We start from the raw sequence: 22501 nt of genomic DNA, 5'->3' as shown, positions 1-22501 counted from the left end.
CTCTCTCTCTCTCTCTCTCTCTCTCTCTCTCTCTCTCTCTCTCTCTCTCTCTAGTTAAAAGGGAAATATGGTACTTGGTGTTCAGTTCCCCAACACGACCCTTGAAAGGGACATCGGAAAAATGCAGCTCTGCTTCCGGGTATTTGCCTGTTCATACAAACGCCTTAGAAGTCCAGCCATGCAGAAAAACTACCCTACAAAACATTTTTAGAAGAAAAAGTAGAAAATAAAAGCTATGAAAAGGAGTTAGTTAAAAAAAAAATCAAAAGAAGAGAAAAGGAAGTATTTCAGATTTGTGAGAATTCATATATCCTCGACGTAGGGGTGGGTGAATAATGTTCTACGTTTGGTAGCTTGTAAGACGAGAGAGAGAGAGAGAGAGAGAGAGAGAGAGAGAGAGAAGAGAGAGAGAGAGAAGACAATATGCAAATGATATATCCTCAATGTAGAGGTGATTAAAAAATCATCTAGTTTGTAGCTTGCAAGATGAAAGAGAGAGAGAGAGAGAGAGAGAGAGAGAGGATGAGAGAGAGAGAGAGAGAGAGAGAGAGAGAGAGAGCAATGAAAGACGAAAAACACTGGGTATGAGCATGCAAACTGATGATAACGACTGTTAAACGTTCAAACGACATACTAAAGGTCTCCTTCAGGCAAGATCTCATCCGTCAAAGGAAAAAGTCTTCGTCAACACTCAGCCTTTTTCACGAAAGTTGTGTTTAATGTTCTATTAAATTAGGCTTTGTTTTTATGACGGAATGTCTTGATACAATTAGGGAAAGAGGGGCTTTCTTGACCTCATTTCTCTCATTTCTGTCGAAAATTAACAGCTAGAGAGAGAGAGAGAGAGAGAGAGAGAGAGAGAGAGAGAGAGAGAGAGAGAGAATTGCATTATAGTTTAACAGTATACTTTTATGTCACCTCAGCATAAGAATATTTATATCATTTTGCAAATAAAAAAATATTACCAATAGAAATTAACATAATCTCATTAATACAACAAAGATTTATCACGCAAGGAGACATGAATAGTTGAAAACTATCATTATTTGTATACAAACATACCTCATTATTATGAAATAAACGGACACGAAAGCTTTTTGATATAGCTACTTAGTACACATTTCTGACATTTCTAAGAATAAAAGCACTGATATCAATCGATACTATAAAACGATAACAAAGCCACTCCGGCAACTACACTTAACTCAAAGTCCAGCACATTTGCAAAACCACCTGAGGTCAAGAGAGCGATCATTCAACAAGTGACAGAGCCCATTTTGAAATCTGGATGGAAATCCATTTACGAAGCGGCTACGCCTGACATTCATCCAGCAATGCCGTTCCTTTCCAAACACCATGAATGTTTACCCTATCAGCGTGATTGAATTGCAGAAATATGAGGACATATGAAGCCCCAGCATTTTACTGAATAGCAATAGAGCTATTGAAAGTGTACATGGTTGTGATGGTGGGCGAATATAAACGTCGTTACCTTTGAGCTACAGTCAAAATAAATCTCTGTAACAAGGATAAGTGTCGTGTGATCTTTGTGATTTCGACAACTGATCTGGCCTAGTGACCAAATTGTAGGCATAAGTATAATGTGGTCTCTACTGATTTCTACAACTGATATGGCCCAGTGACCAAATTGTAGGCATACGTATTATGTGGTATCTGCTGATTTCAAGAACTCATTTGACCCAGTGACAAAATTGCAGACACAAGTTTCATGTAGTCTAAGTGTTTCAAGAACAGATTTGGCCCAGTGACGAAATTGTAGGTGTAAGCGTGACGTGATCTTTGTGATTTCAAAAACTGATTTAGCCCAGAGATAATATTGTGGGCAGTTATTTGGTCTTTGTGATTTTCAAGAACTTAGTTGGCCTAATGACCACACTGTAGACATATGAAGAATAAGTGTTATGTAGTCTCTTTCCCAACAGTCCTATAATTTTACCTTCATCATCACTACCTTCAACGTTTAACCCTCTGCAACTCTGTGCACATCAACACATTATTAAAATTTCTAGAGCTCATAAACAGACTCATCTGGAAGGTGATAAAACGTGTTATAGTTCCCCGTATGCCGTGGATACTCTCGGACGTTCGAAAAAGTATTCGTTTAAGAAACCGAACTTCGGTTAGACTCAGAAATGAGATGAATTTGAATGGATGAATTTGGCGTAACAAGACGACATAAAGAATCTTATGAATAAGAGGTTTTCTTTGCTTCTTGAGGACGCCTGGAATAACAAAAATTCTGGCCAACTTCTCACATACTCACTTAAACATTCATTTAGCCATAGAAAGGATTATTGCCGTAAGAATAGCATAAATATTCTCCTATGAAGGTACGTAGCTCTTATGCTGAGAGAGAGAGAAAGAGAGAGAGAATAATATTCAATCTTTGTCTATACAATGCACACAACTAATGAATTTCATAAGGTTTGTGCATCTCGTATATAAACAAGGTATTATTCGTGTATGTCACACGTAGAGAATTCTTCAACGTCAAATCACAGGAGAGAAACTTGATTATTATTCCAGTCAAATGTCAGGCAAAATAATTTGGGTGGCATCTGGCCCTTCCGGAAGGCCTTTTATGAACGAAATGGGAGATCTCCAAATTCACTCACACTCAATATATATATATATATATATATATATATATATATATATATATATATATATATATATATATATATATATATATATATATATATATACACGAGTGTGTGATGCCAGTAATTGTTAATAGGATATTTGATATGCTGGATAATTTTTACCATGAGATAATCAGGTGCACAAAATCAAATCTATCAATAAATTTCTTTCTTCGCTTTTGAGATTCAAAGTTAGGACATGAAAATCTGAGTAAGATTACAAAAATAAGATATAGAACAAATCTATGAAAGAAAAAAATAGAAACAAATCGATAAAATATATATTCAGATGCATTACCTCTATCTAAAATCTAAAAGGTTGTCTTTGCATGTACAGAAATAGCAGAGAAATGAAATTATATAAAGGCAATAAATGTCCTGCTGGTTACAGGATATGACGGTCGTCTATTACAGTAGTCTAATTTTTGTGGGACTTGCGTGCAATAACGCTGTAATTTAGTCACGACTTTTATTGAATCGTAATTATACGTCATGTAATGGAATGCGCTGTTCTCCAACTACTTTTAATTAATTGGATTGTTTCTGACATATGTGACATCAATACTTCTTGGGAGAGCGTATCAATCTGAGTCGTGTTTCTCTCTCTCTCTCTCTCTCTCTCTCTCTCTCGCTATTTTTCTCTGTTAGCAGAGCACGGTATTTTAGAATTATAGGAAGCAAGGGAGGAGATAATGATAACAAATGATAACCATTCGACATAAAACAATGAAAGTGGAGTTAATAATTCCTGATTGTCAAAAAAGCTTCCTGGGACTCAGAAAGAGAACATGAAACGGTTCCAGCAGTTACATTCACCGAGTTAATTGTCCGTCTAGGGGGAAACTCCTTTCCATCTACAAAGAAAATGAAGTTTAATTGGCATTTTAGAAGGTACCTTCCAAGTGCTACGTTACGTGTTTGTAATTTTTTGTTTTTTTCATAATTTATGTTCGTTAAGGTGATCGTAAGTTAAAGTTCTGTAGATAAAAGCTATTTGTGATTAATTTGATGGAGGTAATTAACAGAATAAATGAATAAATAATTCATCTACTATTTGGATTCATTTAACAATTTGAGAAGTAGATTACTTCATTTATTATACAGTAGATGTAATTACTAAAATTCATTATTTAAAGATTTTTTTGGTTTCTTGATGCTGAGTTAACTAAATATTTCTAACATTTATTGGCTGGAGTCAATCGATAATTTGAAAAAGCTACATTGGTAAGTAAATTTATGTTTACTTCACAATATTTATATTTACAAATACCTTATATCTAACTGCCATTCAAAAATTCCTGTTGAAATTTAACTACATTTTCTGTGTTTTCTTTAACATCAACTGCACAAAACAATTAATTTTTATAAAATGAGGTCAATTTAGATGCTGCATGCTTTAATTACAAAGAAGTCAAGTCCTTTAGCCTTATTTTTTTCACGTTTGACTCAAATTAATATTTAACGATATTTAGAGTAAGTTTGTAACCAGAACTTTATCGTTTATGTTTGGGAGATATAGTTATGATGTAAGAAACTGTAATCCTTTTATTTATAATGAAATATAACACTAGTGCAGCTGAAATTTGTATAAGGTATAATACACTGTATACTTGCATGTGCATGTAATTATGGTACTCATCAATATTAATAGTTCAAGACGAATATTCAATGCTAGTTCATACACATTACGTATTCTAATAAATCTTAGTGAATAAGGCAAAAAATAAAAAGAAATAAAGCAACCTTTGAATCTTCCCAGTTTGCCTTTTGTACTCGATTTGCTTTACTGTGTATGTGTAGTACCCCCTGTGGGCAATAATTTAAGGTTAGTATCCTTTCTGAGATACAACACATTACGTATTCTGGTGTGAATCTGATCCAATGGGATGGAAAAAGGAATAAAGCAACTCTGGTCTACTTCAGAGAAATATATTGCCCATTGGTGCAGCGTTAAAAGAGCTTCTGTTTCAATGGAAAGGGGAGGATTAACTGGGTCCTTTCGGTCAATTCAAAACCGTAATTCTGAATGCCTTTCAGTGTTATTTAACTAAATTGGCTGCTGTGGTATTGGATAAAACTGAAAAGCATCTACGTATGTTTCTCTGTCAGTCTCCTTAAGGAGGCTGTGTCACTACCCTTAAATTATTCTCATTGTTTTTTTAATAATTTACCCACTTTTTTTATCTATTTATTCATTAATTTGTTAATTTAATCTTTCTTATATAATAACCGATACCATCTTTCTGCATTTTCTAATCTGTCATTTAGAGTCGTGCCACAATGACAGATAGGAATGAATATGAATTAGAATTTAGTCCGTTTACAAATGCAGATGAGTGTTTGTTGGGAAAATAATGAGTGTTCCAAAATACGGAATAAAATCATGTAAATAGATACAATGAATGTCTTTTCTCTTCAAAACAGAATATTTCATAGGAAATAGACGTAGAGGAACGCCAGAATAAACTTTTATTTTGAAATGGTAACCGGTATGAAAGATAAAGTAAAAGGAAGTTATATCATTTATTTTCAAATGGTCAGTGTCAAATAGTGAACCACCAAAAATCCACATAAGGCAATCCTGTAACTATCGAAGTTGATTGCAAGGTGTTTTCGTGAATAAAATATGTTAAAGTTTTTTGGCCATAACTAAGCTATATTATATTACGTTTTTGTTGTAGACAATTGAAGGTATGATAAACATAACGAGAGATATCTTTTGAGTTATGTCATGATATTAAAGGTTCAGTTTGCTAAACATAAAAAATGAAAATATTGGCTATATTACTTAAGGTAAAAATATACCAGTTAGTGAGTGAGATCTGCCGGAAGCATATTAAGGGGTTGGGAGGTTGACTAATTTTCTCAGAAACGAAACATTTAAAAGTACTGGAGTCACTTCCATAGAATAAAAATGTGTTATGTCATCAGAAACAACTTACTATCTACGTAACAGAACTTAGGTCACTTGACCATTTTAGGCAAAAGAATCATACTATATTCCAGTACGAAAAGGGATTTATGACACTACTCAGAGATAGACAAAGAATAACATTTCAGGAAGACTTTCTAATTTTGTCAACATTTACAAAGCATTTCTATAATACGTACCTCAAGTTTCCTCGAGGATATAGCACATGAGATAATGTACGGATCTGGGAAACAGAAAAACCCATTCATTATGATAACTGGACTTAGGCATAACTAATTTGAAGCTTAGTTGAAATCTTTTATGCTAACGGTGAACATCAAAGGCTGGTTGCGCTGCTGAATGCCAATTGTCTTAATTATTTTCAAATTACATAAATTAGCATTTTGTCCAAATCAAGCCTCTTCACACGAAATTAATCGACAGTCTCTTTAGCATTCAAATAATTCCCTGTAATTATCATTCACAAAAGGCGTGTTTAAATTATTGTTTTGCGCCTAATACGTTTGATCTCTGTTGCAGCTTTGGACAAAAAAATAAAACTTGTCCCTTTAATTTAAGCTCTATTCCTATCTATCGCCGAGAGAGAAGAGGTTTACCAAACACGAAACTAAGCGATTCACGGATTTTTTTTTCTATTAAAGTCATAAGTAATCCATTTATAGCGAGAGGTCAGATCTAGCTTAGTGTCATAATATAAAAAGCTTTTGTGGCTCTATATTCAGTTACATGATTCCAGAAATATAGTTTGTGTATTAATAATAATCTGCGTTCGCTGGATTGCCATCAGAATTCGCTCTTCCTATCGCACGTACAAAACTTTTGAAAAGCATAAAACCTTTACTTATCATTGCAAAACTACAGCCATTCTCATTTGCTGCGAACAAAAAAGAAATACGAATAATTGGATATCGTATCAACTTTGGTTACCGCAACAGTAAAAAAAAAGGTCTAATTTGATTTTATTGTTGAGCGTATGGAGTCGCTCTCTAATGATATTTAAATATTTGGGATCCAATTTCATTTATTTAGGAAATATGAGGTTTATCCATTTCGATCATTTCCCGTTGATGGGAATTATTATCGCGAACTATGCAAAAAATGTTGAAAACTTTTTCTACTTTTTGGTGAATAATTTGTCAATATTATTTTCACAATTTTTTTTTATTAATTGATTTACGTCATTTTACTGTGTTATGGTGACTCTAAATGTGTTGGGTTTAAAAATCTAACAATGATGCGATATCTCACGTAATTGTTGTCAGATGATCGTATTCAGTAGGAGTATGTATGCGTTTGTATGTAGTTTTGTGTGCGTGCGTGTGTGTATGTGTGTGTGTGTGTGTGTGTGTGTGTGTGTGAGAGAGAGAGAGAGAGAGAGAGAGAGAGAGAGAGAGAGAGAGAGAGAGAGATACACTCAAGAAGGAAAAGTAGCCTGGAACAGGTCATTGATTTTTTATCTTTTTCCTCAGGTGAAATGTGGAGAGATGTTGACAAGCGATATCAATCCCAATACAGCTTTGAAATCGAGAGTGAAAAAGGAGAAGCTTTTGTAGAGAACATATGGCACATGTATCCGAACATAAACATGATAGTTTGGGGTGATTCCATCATGTTATCTTTATGGTTTGAAAAAATTTATTTTAATTTTATATATATATATATTCTGTAGATTTTACAATCACAACAGTTTTTCAATGATTGTTCTTCATGTTATTTTAGTTTTCATTTAGAGCAAACTTAGAGAATTAATCTTGATGTTATTATGAGCCAATATCTTTTAAGCGAAACGTCAAAGAACCTGGAAGTTGAATAACCTGTTTACCCTGGAAATGAAACTTTGGATTAATATTTATCCTGAATATATTATAGATTCTTCTCCCACTTTTCATTATATTTAAGATAATAAATTCCCCGTTTCTACTGTGCCTCCAGATAATCAAGTCAAGCCTTCATGTTCCATTTTCACAAGTAAAATAGTGTGCATAAAGCAAAGGAGAAAGAGTTGCGGTACTGAATAATCTTGAATATCTGCTTCACTATCCGTTTGATTAGATCTACTTCCAGAATTTCATCATCTTATTTTCAAACAAGCTTATAGATACACAAGCAAATGAATGTATTTACAAATAAGTTCTTCCCGTCAACTGGAGTTCGTACAGAAAATAAGAAACAATTCATATCACGATCATCCTAAGACTACGAAGAAGAATTCCACTAAATAAGCCAATTCATATACGCATGCGCATAGAAGTCTCTGGGTTTCCACAAGGTATAGAAACTAATCCTTTATCGAGCGTCTAATTGAGTTTGTTTTCCAGTAAGTAAATTACGGAGAACTCTGACTAGAGCCGTAGATCAGGCGCTATAAATCATGCAGCCTTCACTCTGGGCGTTTGAGAAAACTGAATAATAGCCTTAGTCGAGGTAATCAGCTTCGCAAACTCAATTTGCAAGGAACGTGGTGCCTGTTTTACTTGGGGCAATTTGATTTCCGGAAGGAAAAAGGAGATTTCCTTTTCATTCTCCATCATTTATTCTTTTGAAGGCATCTTCTCTCCTGCTCTAGACATTATACGTACGGGAGGTATGAGAAAATTTTGATTATTAGGAAGCCTCTGTAATAATAAATCATATCCTCGCAGATGAATAAAGTTCCCATTTAAGGTTTCACAAAATATGTATAGTGAGGTCAGTTTTATCATTGAGCATTAATCATATGCCTACAGGAGATTCGTCTAGTCAAATATTAATTAAAAGGAACATTAGTTTAACCAAGAGGGTTCATCGAGAACTCGAGATGACCCTTTCATAAGATTCTGAAATTGTGAAGAAGATCTTTTATGGTCTTATTGATGTTTCAGTTTCGATTTCATTAGTACTATCCCTAAACTGGCTTGTAAGTTAGTTTTCCATATAACAGATGTCGCTGAATGCAATCCCATTCTACAATAATTATTAATATGGTTTTTATTAATTAACGGTACATACGTATAAGCTGAACGATTAAGGATTCTTTTTTCATTTTGGGTATTAATGAAAGATACATTGCCAACAATTCATTAAAACAAAGCACTTGCAGGATTTCGTTCTATATGAAATACTTTCATAGGATTTATGAGTTAACATGAACGCATATGTTATAGTATACGTACTTTCGATACCAAATAAAAAAAAAGGATTAATATGTAATTATAGTCGATAACATTTTTTGGGGAATTTCACGGCAAAGGAAGGCAGAATAGAAGTGTTTGTATGTATGTATGTATGTATGTATGTATGTATGTATGTATATATATATATATATATATATATATATATATATATATATATATATATATATATGTGTGTGTGTGTGTGTGTGTGTGTGTGTGTGTGTGTGTAAATATCTATTTATTCATTTATATGTGTGTGTCTTATGTATATTTACCAATTATTGTCCTATACTAAGAACATTAACACATACAGAACTCCAAAAATCATTGATAGGAATCCCCAAACGAGGAATAATAAAAGCAGCTAAAATCCTTATAAAGTCCCATATGTCACGACAAAACGTTTACCTGCCTCGCCCCGTTTGTCATTTTTGATTAGTGTCGTGATGTGGACGAGAATTATCGTTGTGATATGTCAGAGGAAAGCGCAGACGGTCGGTAACTCTTTGCTCTTATCATGCTGGTTATTTCGCGTGAAAATATTACTCTTAGGTCGCCAGCTCAGCTGATTCTTAAGATACTGAGGTTGGCAGAACCTGACTTCATTTTCTATTCAGTTAAGTTGACGTCTTTGTTAGTTTGGTCAGTATAAATGACAGAAGAGAAAACAAAGTAACATATATAAAATGTTTTCTTCGTCAGTTTATTTAGCATTAATGACAGACAAGACAACAATATTATAATATATGAACTATTTTATCTGACTTATCATCAGTAATATTACAAGAAAAACACGTAAAAATAAAATAATAAATTACCGAGGAGCATTTATATGACTCAATTAATTGATATGGTAACATTTTCTAATTAGTTTCAATAATCATCTCCCTTACTGGCTAAGTACATATTATTTTCAAATATTAATTTAAGTAATTATTTCTGAACTGGATGTTCATCGGAACTTGTACACTGAGGAACGTGTGCAAAGAATCATGAAGAACTTCATACTATGAAGAATAGACCAAAAAAATTTGAAAAAATATTCTTATTGTTAAAAAGGATTTTTTGTTTCATCCTCCTAATTCCAGAGATGTCAGGTAAGGTACAAACCGTGATTCTCATAAAAAATATATATTGTTTTCTATGATCGAGCACGATGTCAAAATATTAAAAAGGGCATTAGTTGAGAAAAATTTGCCTTGCAGATTTCCTCATAAATAGATTTTTTCGGTTTAATTTTAATTCTGATTCTCACTAATTTCTCTAACAACAGCGTTACTTCTTTTATGTGTCTATGATGACTGGTCTTATCCAAATATGAAAAGAGAAGTTCCAATTACACATATTATGTATCTATAAGTCGATGGTAAATCAATCGATGGTAAGGTTAAAACAGTAAAAATTCCGAGTGAGAAAAAAGAGAGAGAGAGAGAGAGAGAGAGAGAGAGGAATGCAGTCCGTCAAAAGGAGATTCAAGGAAATTAATAAGGAAGATTAACGGTAGACGACTATCGTTGCCTCCTCCCCTCGGGAACAATGAGAAGGGAACAGTAGCAGTCGATCTCCATTTTTTACTCTTAATGAAGCGTCACTAGAAAAACCTTTCGCCCCGAATTACTGGAGGCTTTGTCCATTTCCAGAAGTAGGGATAATTAATAATATTCGTACGGCAGGACATTATTCCGAAGTGGCATTTCGACTCCAGTAGACTTCATCAGCGTTGCAGGTGTTGAACCGATTTGCCAAACTCATATTAGAAATCTTATATAATTATTTTTTCTTTATATTACATTTTTCGGGATACTAATTGTTTTGTTTCAATAACTCTATTTTGATGACAACTTTGAATGGACACTCCCGTTAGAGCAAGGTCTAGCATTCTTAAAGATTTGTTGGTAACCGAGAAAAGGCTCATATATATATATATATATATATATATATATATATATATATATATATATATATATATATATATATATATATATATATAGTATGTATGTATGTATATATATATATATATATATATATATATATATATATATATATATATATATATATATATATAAATAGTTATATTCATATGGATCTATCAACATACTTTCTCTGAGAACGTACATCTACAGCAAATATTTGCACTTACGTTGGTGTAGCAGAATACTTGAAATTTCTCTGTCGAAAGTTATTTTACGCCATCAAAAGTTGGATAAAGCTTTTCCTTTTAATGTAAAAAATATTATTTAATGCTAAAGGGATAAATGACATTGCTGTCAATTACTTATCTATTTTATGACACCTTCATGCTACTAAATCTGTAATTACTCACTTCGAAGGTTATTGTGTAATATATCTTTGCACTGTCATAACAGAAGAAATTTCCCTGAATTTAAATTCCAACTCACGGAGTTGGACTTTACAAATCCAGTTCTGTGAATTGAATTTGTAAGAGCTTCTAATATGTTGCAAAAAGGGATTGGTTTTTAAATAAGTAAGTAATACTTGAGCCATATGTATGTCTTCTTAATACAGTAGGTTTTTAAGAGATGAAAACAATTATCATTCATTTTCAAGATTTCTGAAACCTCAAATTATTATTAGATCGGAGGCTCATTTTTTTTGTTTTTATTCTATCTGTATTGTCGGTTTTCAACATTTTTTTGCAAAACACATAGCATAAAAACACATCATAAATGATACATTATAATTTGCTAATCATATATAAATTCAAATGGATAGGTACTAAATATTACTCGAATACTTGAAGTCTCGACTTGAGTACCATGAATACATTTCCCTCCCAAATATAGCAGTAAAAAGACTATATCAAATGTATATTCATCTACAAATAATAAAGCATATGTGCAGCATCGAAACATTTTATAAATGGATAAAAGTTTTATCATCAATGGAGTGCCTCTTCCTCGCTTATCTCTTTTAATATTCATAATTCATTTTTCCTACGTCCTATACTGACGAGACATCCCATTGTCAGGACCCGAATGTGCCAAGTTTGGAACACGTAGCAAAGGTAACCAGACCCTGAGTGGGATTGTACTTATGTGAAATTCTGGAAGTTTACTCTAGATACAGAGAGAGAGCGAGAGAGAGAGAGAGAGAGAGAGAGCGGAGAGAGAGAGAGACGAGGGGGGGGGGGATGGGGAAGAAAGGGGGGCGGTTTCTAGGGGGAATGTGGGGGCAGAGAGTAAGTGAAAGGTATTTTGTTTAGTTTATTAACTGAACTTTCTTGTCATATCAAGAAAGAGAGAGAGAGAGAGAGAGAGAGAGAGAGAGAGAGAGAGAGAGAGACAGAGTTACAAGGAGTTACAAGGATTAGTAAGTCTCAAAGACTTGTTAGTCCATCAGAGGAGACACCATATGCTCACTTATCTCTTGGAGCAGATTTTACTATTCATTCACTGTGCCCTAATGATTTTGTCTAGCTTTCTTTTAAACTCTGCCACACTTTCCACTGGCTCTGGGTCTGCTGCATTTACACCTAGTTTGGTGTCATCTTCAAATTTGACTATCCTACTGATTAAACCTACATCAGTGTCATTCATATAAATAAAAAAAACAAGAGTAGGCCATGGACAGAACCCTGAAGAATACTTTTTCGTTTACCGGCTGAATTTGCTGGTCATATTGAGAGAGAGAGAGAGAGAGAGAGAGAGAGAGAGAGAGAGAGAGAGAGAGTAGAGAGAGAGAGAGAGAGACAATGGTCTGCACTCTGTAGTGACTTACATTCATTTTATAGGAGTCTCTACACATTACATAATTAAGAGAGAGAGAGAGAGAGAGAGAGAGAGAGAGAGAGTATAAATGCCTATACATAATGAGTAATTAAGTTAGAGATCCTGACGTAACTGCATTGTATATAACAGTAATCTTGAATTTCATCATCTGTTTCATCTAATAACCTCTCTCTCTCTCTCTCTCTCTCTCTCTCTCTCTCTCTCTCTCTCTCTCAGTGATTCACCGGCACACCCTCCGACAAGTCTCAAGGTCTTGATTGCGTTATTTGTATTTCCCCAGGTTCTCTTCACAGGGAGTATTTGCGATTGTGAGAAGCATGATTACAACCTTTATTTTATAATGGAATTACAAAATCTTGTAATTTACAGCACCTTTCGCCCAGTTCTTATAATGTTGAATATACCTACAATCTAATTCATTCTCGACTATCAGGAAAATAGTATTAGAATGAAGCAGACAATCCTTACATTACCTAAAGTTCGTAACAGTCTTCAGAATGACGTTTGGTAACAAAAACAATAAAAACTCAAGCTTTTTAATAGAAGATTTTAAAAATTAATATCGTTAAAGTTAAATGATAAATCAAAGCAAGCCATATGAAGTAACTATCAAACCATTCAATTGTGATGCAAACATCAGTTTAGGAATATTTGAAACGCTTTCAGTTTTCTAACGAAATTTCTCGATTATCGACTCTCGACGGCATAGGATATAAATCCTATACATAGAAAAGAACGGCCTCCACATAAAGCAAGAATTGCCAGGGGTTTTTTTATCCCAGAGATGTCGAATGAGGTCTATTTGATTACTAGTCTTCTGGCTAATTTTCCATTTATATTGGAAATGCGTTTTGGTTCATTACTTTTATTTTATTCTTCGAAAACATTACCCTTATGAAGCTTTGATAGTTTCTTTATTTCCGGGAAATTAAATGAGGCCCCTCACTGTATATGTAAAATATATAAAACATAATATATTTTGGCTTAATTTATTGGCCTTCCTCCTCCTGCTTAATTGTTCGTGCAAACGATAGTCAAAACATTAATTAGAACGCTATCGTGTAATGCAGGAAATAAAATGGAATTGTGTAATTATAAAATCAGATCTCACCTGACGTTGTTACGTTAATGTCAACAGCAGATACCAAATGGACGAATGCCATTTAAAAAAGAAAAATATTCGAAGTAAAAAACATCACTAATTATCCGCCCCTCATAATGAATGGTATGTTTCATATCAAGTCTCAGTCAGTGCTATTCCAGCCCTAATTACGGTAGTAGCTCCTGAAACATCTAGCTTAATACAATCATCTAAAATTTGCAAATCAAATTTTAATAGATTAGATACAATTGTTCATAAGGTTAATATTAACCCGAAATTTTGGAAATTGAAATGCGTTTTACTCATTACACAAATTCTGTTTTCAATTGCATAGGAAATATTCATTCAACAACCTAAAGAGACCTAAAGGAATCGAATTTTGAGAAATACTGAAGTATCTTCCAATGAATGCTAGAAAATTATACTAATCCATCTTTAAGGGAGATACTAAAGTATCTTTTCTGATGCTGGAAAGGTATATAACTATCTTTTTAAAATATTAATACTTTGAAGGATAACAATAACTTTCTCTATGTTTAAAAATGACATGTAAAAGTACATCTCATAAAATATGACAAATTTAAGTAAGCTCCAAACTTGATTTCAACTCGAGAAAGGTGTTGACACAACTACATTAATACTCAAAGGTTTCTGCAATAAAGCAGTCCATTCCAAATACATATTTCTTGCTTGTGCATAACAGAATCCGCATGTCATTACACCAATGGAAGTCGAGATTTCAATTACACACTAATTGATACGTGTTCCACCTACAGCGCTATGCTTTCAATACGCTAATTAATGGAGCTATACGTGTCATTTGAGGCATACAAGAATCATACGTGTAGTAAACGCGAGTGAGGGAAAGGTCTTTAAACAGGGTGGGTCTCTCAGTTTTCATTCCTCTATTCATAAACAAGTATGCATGCGAGTGAGTATGATTTAAATATACCTATGGATAAATGTATTCATTCGTAATAGTCTTGCATACGATAAGTCCTATCAATTATATATATATATATATATATATATATATATATATATATATATATATATATATATATATATATATATATAAAGAAACAATGAATACAAGAAACAATGCAGGAGGATAGTTGGCAAAAATTAGATTGATAAAACCTAAATGACTACAATAAACTAGACGTGAGTAACAAAGAAGAATGATAAAGATTTCTTTAGCTGCCTTTCAGGTCTTTAGACAAAATGCGATGCCATTGAAGGAAACTGAATTTTATAGGCTCCGGTAACAGGTGAATCAGAGCCCTGCTGTTAATGCAGCTCTAGGAAATGGGTCCACATTTGTTTCTTATCAATGATATTGTTAGGTTAAAGGTAAATCACTTGTTTTTATTCTCTTTCGTAATATAATAAAGGCCAGATCTGATAGTGTTCTCTCTCTCTCTCCTTATATATATATATATATATATATATATATGATATATGTATATATAATATATATATATATATATATATATATATATATATCGGACGTATATATATAAGAGACAGAGACGAGAAACACTATCAGATTCTGGCCTATATTTATATTATATATATATATATATATATGATATATATACGTATATATATAATATATTATATATATATATATATATATATATATATATATATATATATATATATATATATATATATATATATATATATATATATATATATATATATATATATATATATATATATATATATATAATATATATATATAGATCATAGATATATATATATATATTATATATATATATATATATATATATATATTATATATATATATATATATATATATATATATACGTATATATATAAGAGAGAGAGAGAGAGAACATATCAGATTCTGGCCCTATATATATTATACGTATATATATATACGTATATATATATAGTATATATATATATATATATATATATATATATATATATATATATATATATATATATATATATATATATATATATATATATATATATATATATAGACGTATATATATAGTATAACGTATATATATATATATATATATATATATATATATATATATATATATATATATATATATATATATATATATATATTATACGTATATATATATATATATATCTATATATATAGATATATATATATATATATATATATATATATATATATATATATATATATATATAAATATTGGCCAGAATCTATAGTGTTCTCTCTCTGTCTCTATATATATACGTATATATATATATATATATATATATATATATATATATATATATATAGATATATATATATATATATATATATAGTATATATATATATATACGATATATATATATATATATATATATATATTATATATATACATATATATATATATATATATATATATATATATATATATATATATATATATATATATATATATATATATATATATATATATATATATATATATATATATATATATATATATATATATATATATAAGAGAGAGAGAGAGAACACTATCAGATTCTGGCCTTATATATTACGAAAGAGAATAAAAAACAAGTGATTTACCTAACCAATATCATTGATAAGACAAATGTGGACCCATTTCCTAGAGCTGCATAAACAGCAGGGCTCTGATTCACCTGTTACCGGAGCCTATAAAATTCAGTTTCCTTCAATGGCATAGCATTTTATCTAAAGACTGAAGGCAGCTAAATAAATCTTTGTCATTCTTCTTTGTTACACACGTCTAGTTTATTGTAGCATTTATTTATCAATCTAATTTTTGCCAACTATCCTCCTGCATTGTTTCTTTATTCAATAACATTCTTTCCTACTCTCTCATGACTGATTTCGGGCACAAACGCAGTTAACAGTTTTGTTGCGCCATTTTTGTTGTTGCCAGTATATTTGTATACATTGCGAGCTCAGCTGGATGCCTAATGGAATTTCATGTTGTACTGTTCGTTATTTCGATTACTTGCTAACGCTGCCAGTCTTTTGACGCCTTTCTTATTGACACTTACTTTACTGCACGTTTCTGTTCCACACCAAATTTGTAAATAAATATTTTCTGAAGAGGAAGCCTTAAGACTCATAAAACAAAACGCAATTATTATTATAAAAAACGTTCTGTGATTACGTGACTGCGAGCATTGAATTCTGTAATTAAAGACTTAATTTCTAAAGAGTGTATATATAAGTATATGTTCAAATTAAATTATTTTCTTCAAACAGTTACCTAAGGCAAACTTCGGGGATTTATTTTTTAAGATGTTTATGAAGAAACCATCTTTCCCAATTATATCTTATTTTTACAGTGGCGTCCCTTTTCTGAAACCAGTCCCTAAACTATTTTCCCAAGTTCTAGAGGCTATCCAGAGGGAATTCTTACTTTGAGTAAGTTTTGTTTCTGGCTGTTACGGAAATATGTATTTATCTTTATATTGTTGTTAAGTTGTTGTGCTGCAGAGCGCAAATGGGTTGTTCTAGTGTAACTGAATAGTTGAAGGACTGTTATTTATATTTGTTTCTCCCACTACGTGAGGTGAGTTCGAGTGGTGTAACCCTGAACCCGCGGGGAAAAAGCCTTGGACACGACTGCGAGAGAGGAACGGCCCTCGATACTGGTGGACTTGTTGGATAGTCTTTGATGGACCTGTTGGGATGGTCCTATTTAACGTTACTGGATTGCTCAGGAACAGTTTATGGCAAGTACGACTTCAGGGAAGTCTTGGAGTTTCGCAGTCTAGAGAATGCTGGCCAGCACACTGGGTAATTTACTTATGCCCTAGTGAAAACGTATTTTCTACCGAGATACGATTTGCTTTTCCCCCCGTCAAAACCTTGGCGTAACTTAGAAGAGATTGTCCGAACTCGACTTCAGTTGCTGATAGCGACCTCCGTATTCATCAGCCAAACATCTGCTTCGTCTCCAATTGCTAGTCGACGATGGATTTCTTCAGAGCTCTATTATGGATACCTTAGTCAACGGACTTCGATGGCGCTGACCAACCTTCACGAATTCAAAACCCCCATTCATCGAATCCCATCGACCTTAAACGTTCTAGGATTTATTTTTCTTCATTATTTAAAGTTAAGTTTTTGTAGATATAATTATTTTATTTTAAAGCTTTCTTTCTTTACGCCTACCAATATATACTGAAGGTATTCCTATAAGTATTTATATTTAATTTTTTTTCTATTATTTAATGTTAAAGGGCGTAAGAGCCTGGAATCAGTCACAAACAAGACCCGCCCGTAACATTAATTGGCGACCTTGCCAGGATCCTTCAGTTTATTGGTGGACGATGTGTGATAGGCTCAAAGAATTGGTGGCTTTGGGGCAGGAGTTAGGCTATGAGGGAGGTGATTAAGGGAGTTTGTTAAAGGTCAACAAGCTGCGGAGCGAGATGAAAGACACGAAAGAGCTGAAGCTAGGAAATTAGAATTAGAAGCAGAGGAGAGGAAAAACTTAAGACAGCATGAACTACAAAAATTAAATTAAGTTCTCCTAGTTCATTAGGGCTGGAGGGGACTTCCATTGTGGAGACAGATAGGTTTGGGTGACCAACGGTACTCAAGTTGGTTCCAAAATTCAATGAAAGTGAGGTATCAAAATATTTCCAGTCCTTGAAAAAGCTCATGAAACAGGTAGAGTCCGTCCTAAAGAGTATTATTGTTTGTTGTTGCAGTCCGTTCTCACAGGTAAGCCCAAGAAGTTTATTCTTGTCTTTCAGACGAACAGTGTACTAATTACGAGACAGTAAAGGAAATTATACTGAAAGCCTATAAACAAGTACCAGAGGCCTATCGATTAAAATTTAGGCATTTTAGAAAAAATAGTAGCATGACGTTCATGGAGTTTGCTAGGTGCAAACAACAGTATTTTAATGAGTGGTGTAACTCCATGGAAGTAAGTACGTTAGAGGACCTAAGGGAGCTAATCTTGACAGAGGATTTTAAAAATAACATTCCAGCAGAGATGAAATTATATATTGAAGAGTGTCAGGTAAACAAGTTCACAAGGATAGCTGAATTAGCAGATGAGTTTTCTTTGACCCATCAATTTAGTAAAGAATGGCAGGATAAGAAAATACATCCTAAAACTTTTGAAACTAAAGGGAACCGTCAATTAAGCGGGGAACCTGTACGCAACTCTCAATTGAAAACTACCAAGCATCTAAGTGACATGAAATGTTTTTTTTTGTGAAAAGAAAGGTCACATTATAAAAGACTGCTTCAAGCATAAAACGTATTTGGCCACACAAAGAAACCGGTTAATTTAGTTAGTTCAGGAAGTGACTCCGTACTTCAGTTGGATGAATGGAAAAATACTATTAAAAGCTTTGGTAATTACTTATCTAAAGGTAGTTTAGCTGTAAGTGAATCCGGTATTAGGAAACCAGTTACAGTATTAAGGGATACGGGTGCGGCCATATCAGTTGTCCTCAAGTCTTCCCTACCCGATGATCCGGTTGCTGGGGATGAGTTTGTCTTGATTGGGGGGTTTCCTGATGCTTGTATTGCTTGCCCTTTGCAAACCATTTATTTAGACACAGATTACGTTACGGGTCTAGTTAAGGTCGCGGTGGCAGATACATTACCTGTCAAAGGGGTTGATATCCTATTAGGAAATGATTTAGGAAAAGAAAGTTGCCTTGTGAATCCTATTGTAATGAAAACTCCTCCACCTGAAGCTGAAGTAGCAGTCGTAACTAGATCTGGATTTATTACTGATTCTGATAATTATGATTTAGATCTAGGTAGCAATGTTGATAGCTCATTAATTAGCGTACCTCTAGAAATATCTTTACAAAGAGATGACTTAATTAGAGCTCAGAGGGATGATGTAAGTTTAAAACATATCTTTGAGAAGTGTGAAGAAGGCTCAGGAAATGATGATTATGTTAAGGAAAAGTTCATTTTGAAGAATAACTTGTTACATAGATTGTCACGACCGATTTTCGCTAATAGTAATGAAGTAATTGACCAGGTAGTAATTCCCTTTAAATTACGACCGAAAATAATAAGTTTGGCTCACGACAATATAATGAGCGGTCACTTGGGCGTAAACAAAACTTTTAAGAAAATTTATGACTCATTCTATTGGCCATCGTTGAGGAGGGATGTGAAGAACTTCGTAAATTCCTGTCACGAGTGTCAGATGGCAGGAACACTTAACAAACCAATTCCTAAAGCACCTTTAATTAATATCCCGGTTACTGGAGAGCCGTTTTGAGCACATAGTAATAGATATTGTGGGACCCTACCGAGAAGTAGGAGGGGAAACTGCATATTACTCTCAATTATTGATAGAATGTCACGATACCCAGAAGCAATTCCCATTCGGAACGCTAAAGCTAAGGCAGTAGTGCAACATCTCATCGCATATTTTACTAGATTTGGGTTGCCTAAAACACTTCAGTTTTCTGACAATGGAGCAATTTTACAGGCAAGTTTTTCAAGGACCAGATGAGAAACTTCGGTATAAAACACATTACCTCTACCCCATATCATCCCGAAAGTCAGGGTGTCATTGAAAGATTCCACCAGACCTTGAAACACATTCTTAGGAAGTTATGTAGTGGTGAAGATGATCTTTGGGATGTCATGTTGCCCTATGCTTTGTTTGCTTTGAGACAAGCACCAAGTGAAACATTAGGTCTTTCGCCTTTTGATTTGGTGTTTGGACATAAAGTGAGGGGTCCTGTAGAGGTTTTGAGAGAAACTTGGGATGATGAGAAAACAGACGTTAATGTTGCAGACAAAATTGATAATTTTAAAACTAAATTATTTAGAGCTTCGGATTTAGCTAGAGAAAACCAGGCAAGTGCTAATCAGAAAAATAAAATAGTTTACGACAGGAAAGCAAAGTCTCGGGTCTTTGAGAAAGGCGATTTAGTATTAGCTCTTTTTCCGAAGAGGAAGAAGTTCACTTAAGTATAAGTTTAGTGGTCCTTATAAGGTCCTGGATAAAAAGGGAGATGTAATTACCTTTTACAGTGTACGGTAAAATAAAGAAAGCTAGATGGGTTCATATTAATCTACTTAAAAAAATATAACAAGGCACAGACTTCAGTTTGTAATATTAATGTAAAACGTAATATTAATGTAGAATGTCCTTCGAAGGATATTAACAATCAAACTGCTGAACAGGCTAGTAATTCCTACATATTCAGTTCATTTGATGATTATTATAATTTGGGTCCCTCTCAGACAAAAGATGTAAAAAGAATAATTTCAAAGTATTCCTAAAGTAGTAAGGGATGAACCAGGTCGTTACTCATTTAATTGAACATGATGTTGAACTGACTGATACAACCCCATTAGACAGCATCCTTATCGGCTGAATCACTAAAAGCTGATATGTTAAGAGAGATATGGATTATATGATAGCTCATAACCTAGCTAAACCTAATTCTAGTCCTTGGGCTTCTCCTGTGGTTTTGGTTGGAAAAAGAAGGGAACCAGCAATAGACTTTGTATTGATTACAGGAAGCTAAATTCAGTGACCAAGCCGGATAATTTCCCCTTTACCCAGGTAATTGACTGTTTAGATAGAATAGGTACAGCTAAATACATAAGCAAAATAGATTGTCTCAAAGGTTACTGGCAGGTCCCCCTAACTCAAAGAGCAAGAAAAATGTCTGCTTTCGTAACTCCACATGGATCCTTCGAATGCCTTGTAATGCCATTCGGTATGAGAAACGCTGCAAGCACTTTCCAGCGGTTGATGAGCAAAGTTATCGGTGACATGGAAGGCTGTGTCGTATATCTTGATGATATTGTTATCTTTTCGGACACATGGGAAAAGCATTTGGTTATCTTAGATAAGGTGTTGGAGGCCCTAGACAGCGCAAATTTGGTTATAAATCTTAAGAAATGTGAGTTTTTGGTAAAGGTCTAATTACCTATTTGGGACACAAGATTGGTATGGGATCAGTCGCTCCTAAAGAAAGTAATGTAAAAGCAATAATGGATTTTCCCATTCCGGTAAATAAGAAACAAGCCATGCGATTCATAGGAATGATAAGCTATTTCCGCAGATTTATCCCTAACTTTGCAACCGTGTTACTCCCATTACTACCTTATTCAGAAAGAATGTACCTTTTGTTTAACTGACGCTTGTGTAGAAGCATTTAACAAACTAAAATCTGTTATCATTAATAGTCCAATCTTGGCTACCCCCGATTCAATAAACCTTTTCAAACTGAATATTGACGCTAGTGATCTGGGTATCGGTGCAGTATGTTTCAGGACATTTGATGGCAGTAGATCACCCAGTGGCCTACTTCTCCAAAAGACTAAATAGTCACCAAGAAAATTATTCAAACAGTTGAAAAGGAACTACTTGCTCGTTTTAGCACTTGAACATTTTGATGTATATATCAATAATGGGACCGGCCCAGTTACAGTGTACACGGATTCACAATCCAATAGTATTCCTCAATAAGTTCAGGAATAAAAATAAAAGGCTTACACGATGGAGCCTGATGTTGCCGGATTACGAGCTAGAAATAAAGCATGTCAAAGGTGGGACAACCAGGTTGCAGATGCACTGTCTCGAGCTTTGTACTTGTGTGAACAGTGGATGTGTAAGTTTTACCTGTAAAACTTTTCTTTTGGTGGGAGGTGTTAGGCGATATGTATTTATCTTATATTGTTGTTAAGTTATTGTGCTGCAGAGCGCAAATGTGTTCTAGTGTAACTGAATAGTTGAAGGACTGTTATTTATATTTGTTTCTCCCACTACGTGAGGTGAGTTCGATGGTGTAACCCTGAACCCGCGGGGAAAAGCCTTGGACACGACTGCGAGAGAGGAACGGCCCTCGATACTGGTGGACTTGTTGGATAGTCTTTGATGGACCTGTTGGATGGTCCTATTTAACGTTAC

General features: G+C 33.5%; 1 protein-coding gene across 1 annotated transcript in view; it reads right to left on the bottom strand.

The window, feature by feature from the left end:
* LOC135219069 (uncharacterized) overlaps positions 1–17647 on the bottom strand; it is a 49360-nt gene extending 31713 nt beyond the window's left edge. The window contains exons 1-2 of the mRNA XM_064255499.1: positions 17588–17647; positions 17148–17263 (exon numbers count right to left, since the gene is read on the bottom strand). Coding sequence (XP_064111569.1) covers positions 17148–17263; positions 17588–17647 — 176 coding nt within the window. The remainder of the gene's footprint in view (positions 1–17147; positions 17264–17587) is intronic.
* Positions 17648–22501: the final 4854 nt, after the last annotated feature.

Source organism: Macrobrachium nipponense, chromosome 1 (assembly GCF_015104395.2).
Source record: "Macrobrachium nipponense isolate FS-2020 chromosome 1, ASM1510439v2, whole genome shotgun sequence".
Taxonomy (NCBI): Eukaryota; Metazoa; Arthropoda; class Malacostraca; order Decapoda; family Palaemonidae; genus Macrobrachium; species Macrobrachium nipponense.
The sequence above is the reverse complement of the archived record's forward strand: the minus strand, read 5'-3'. Positions and strand labels throughout refer to the sequence as shown.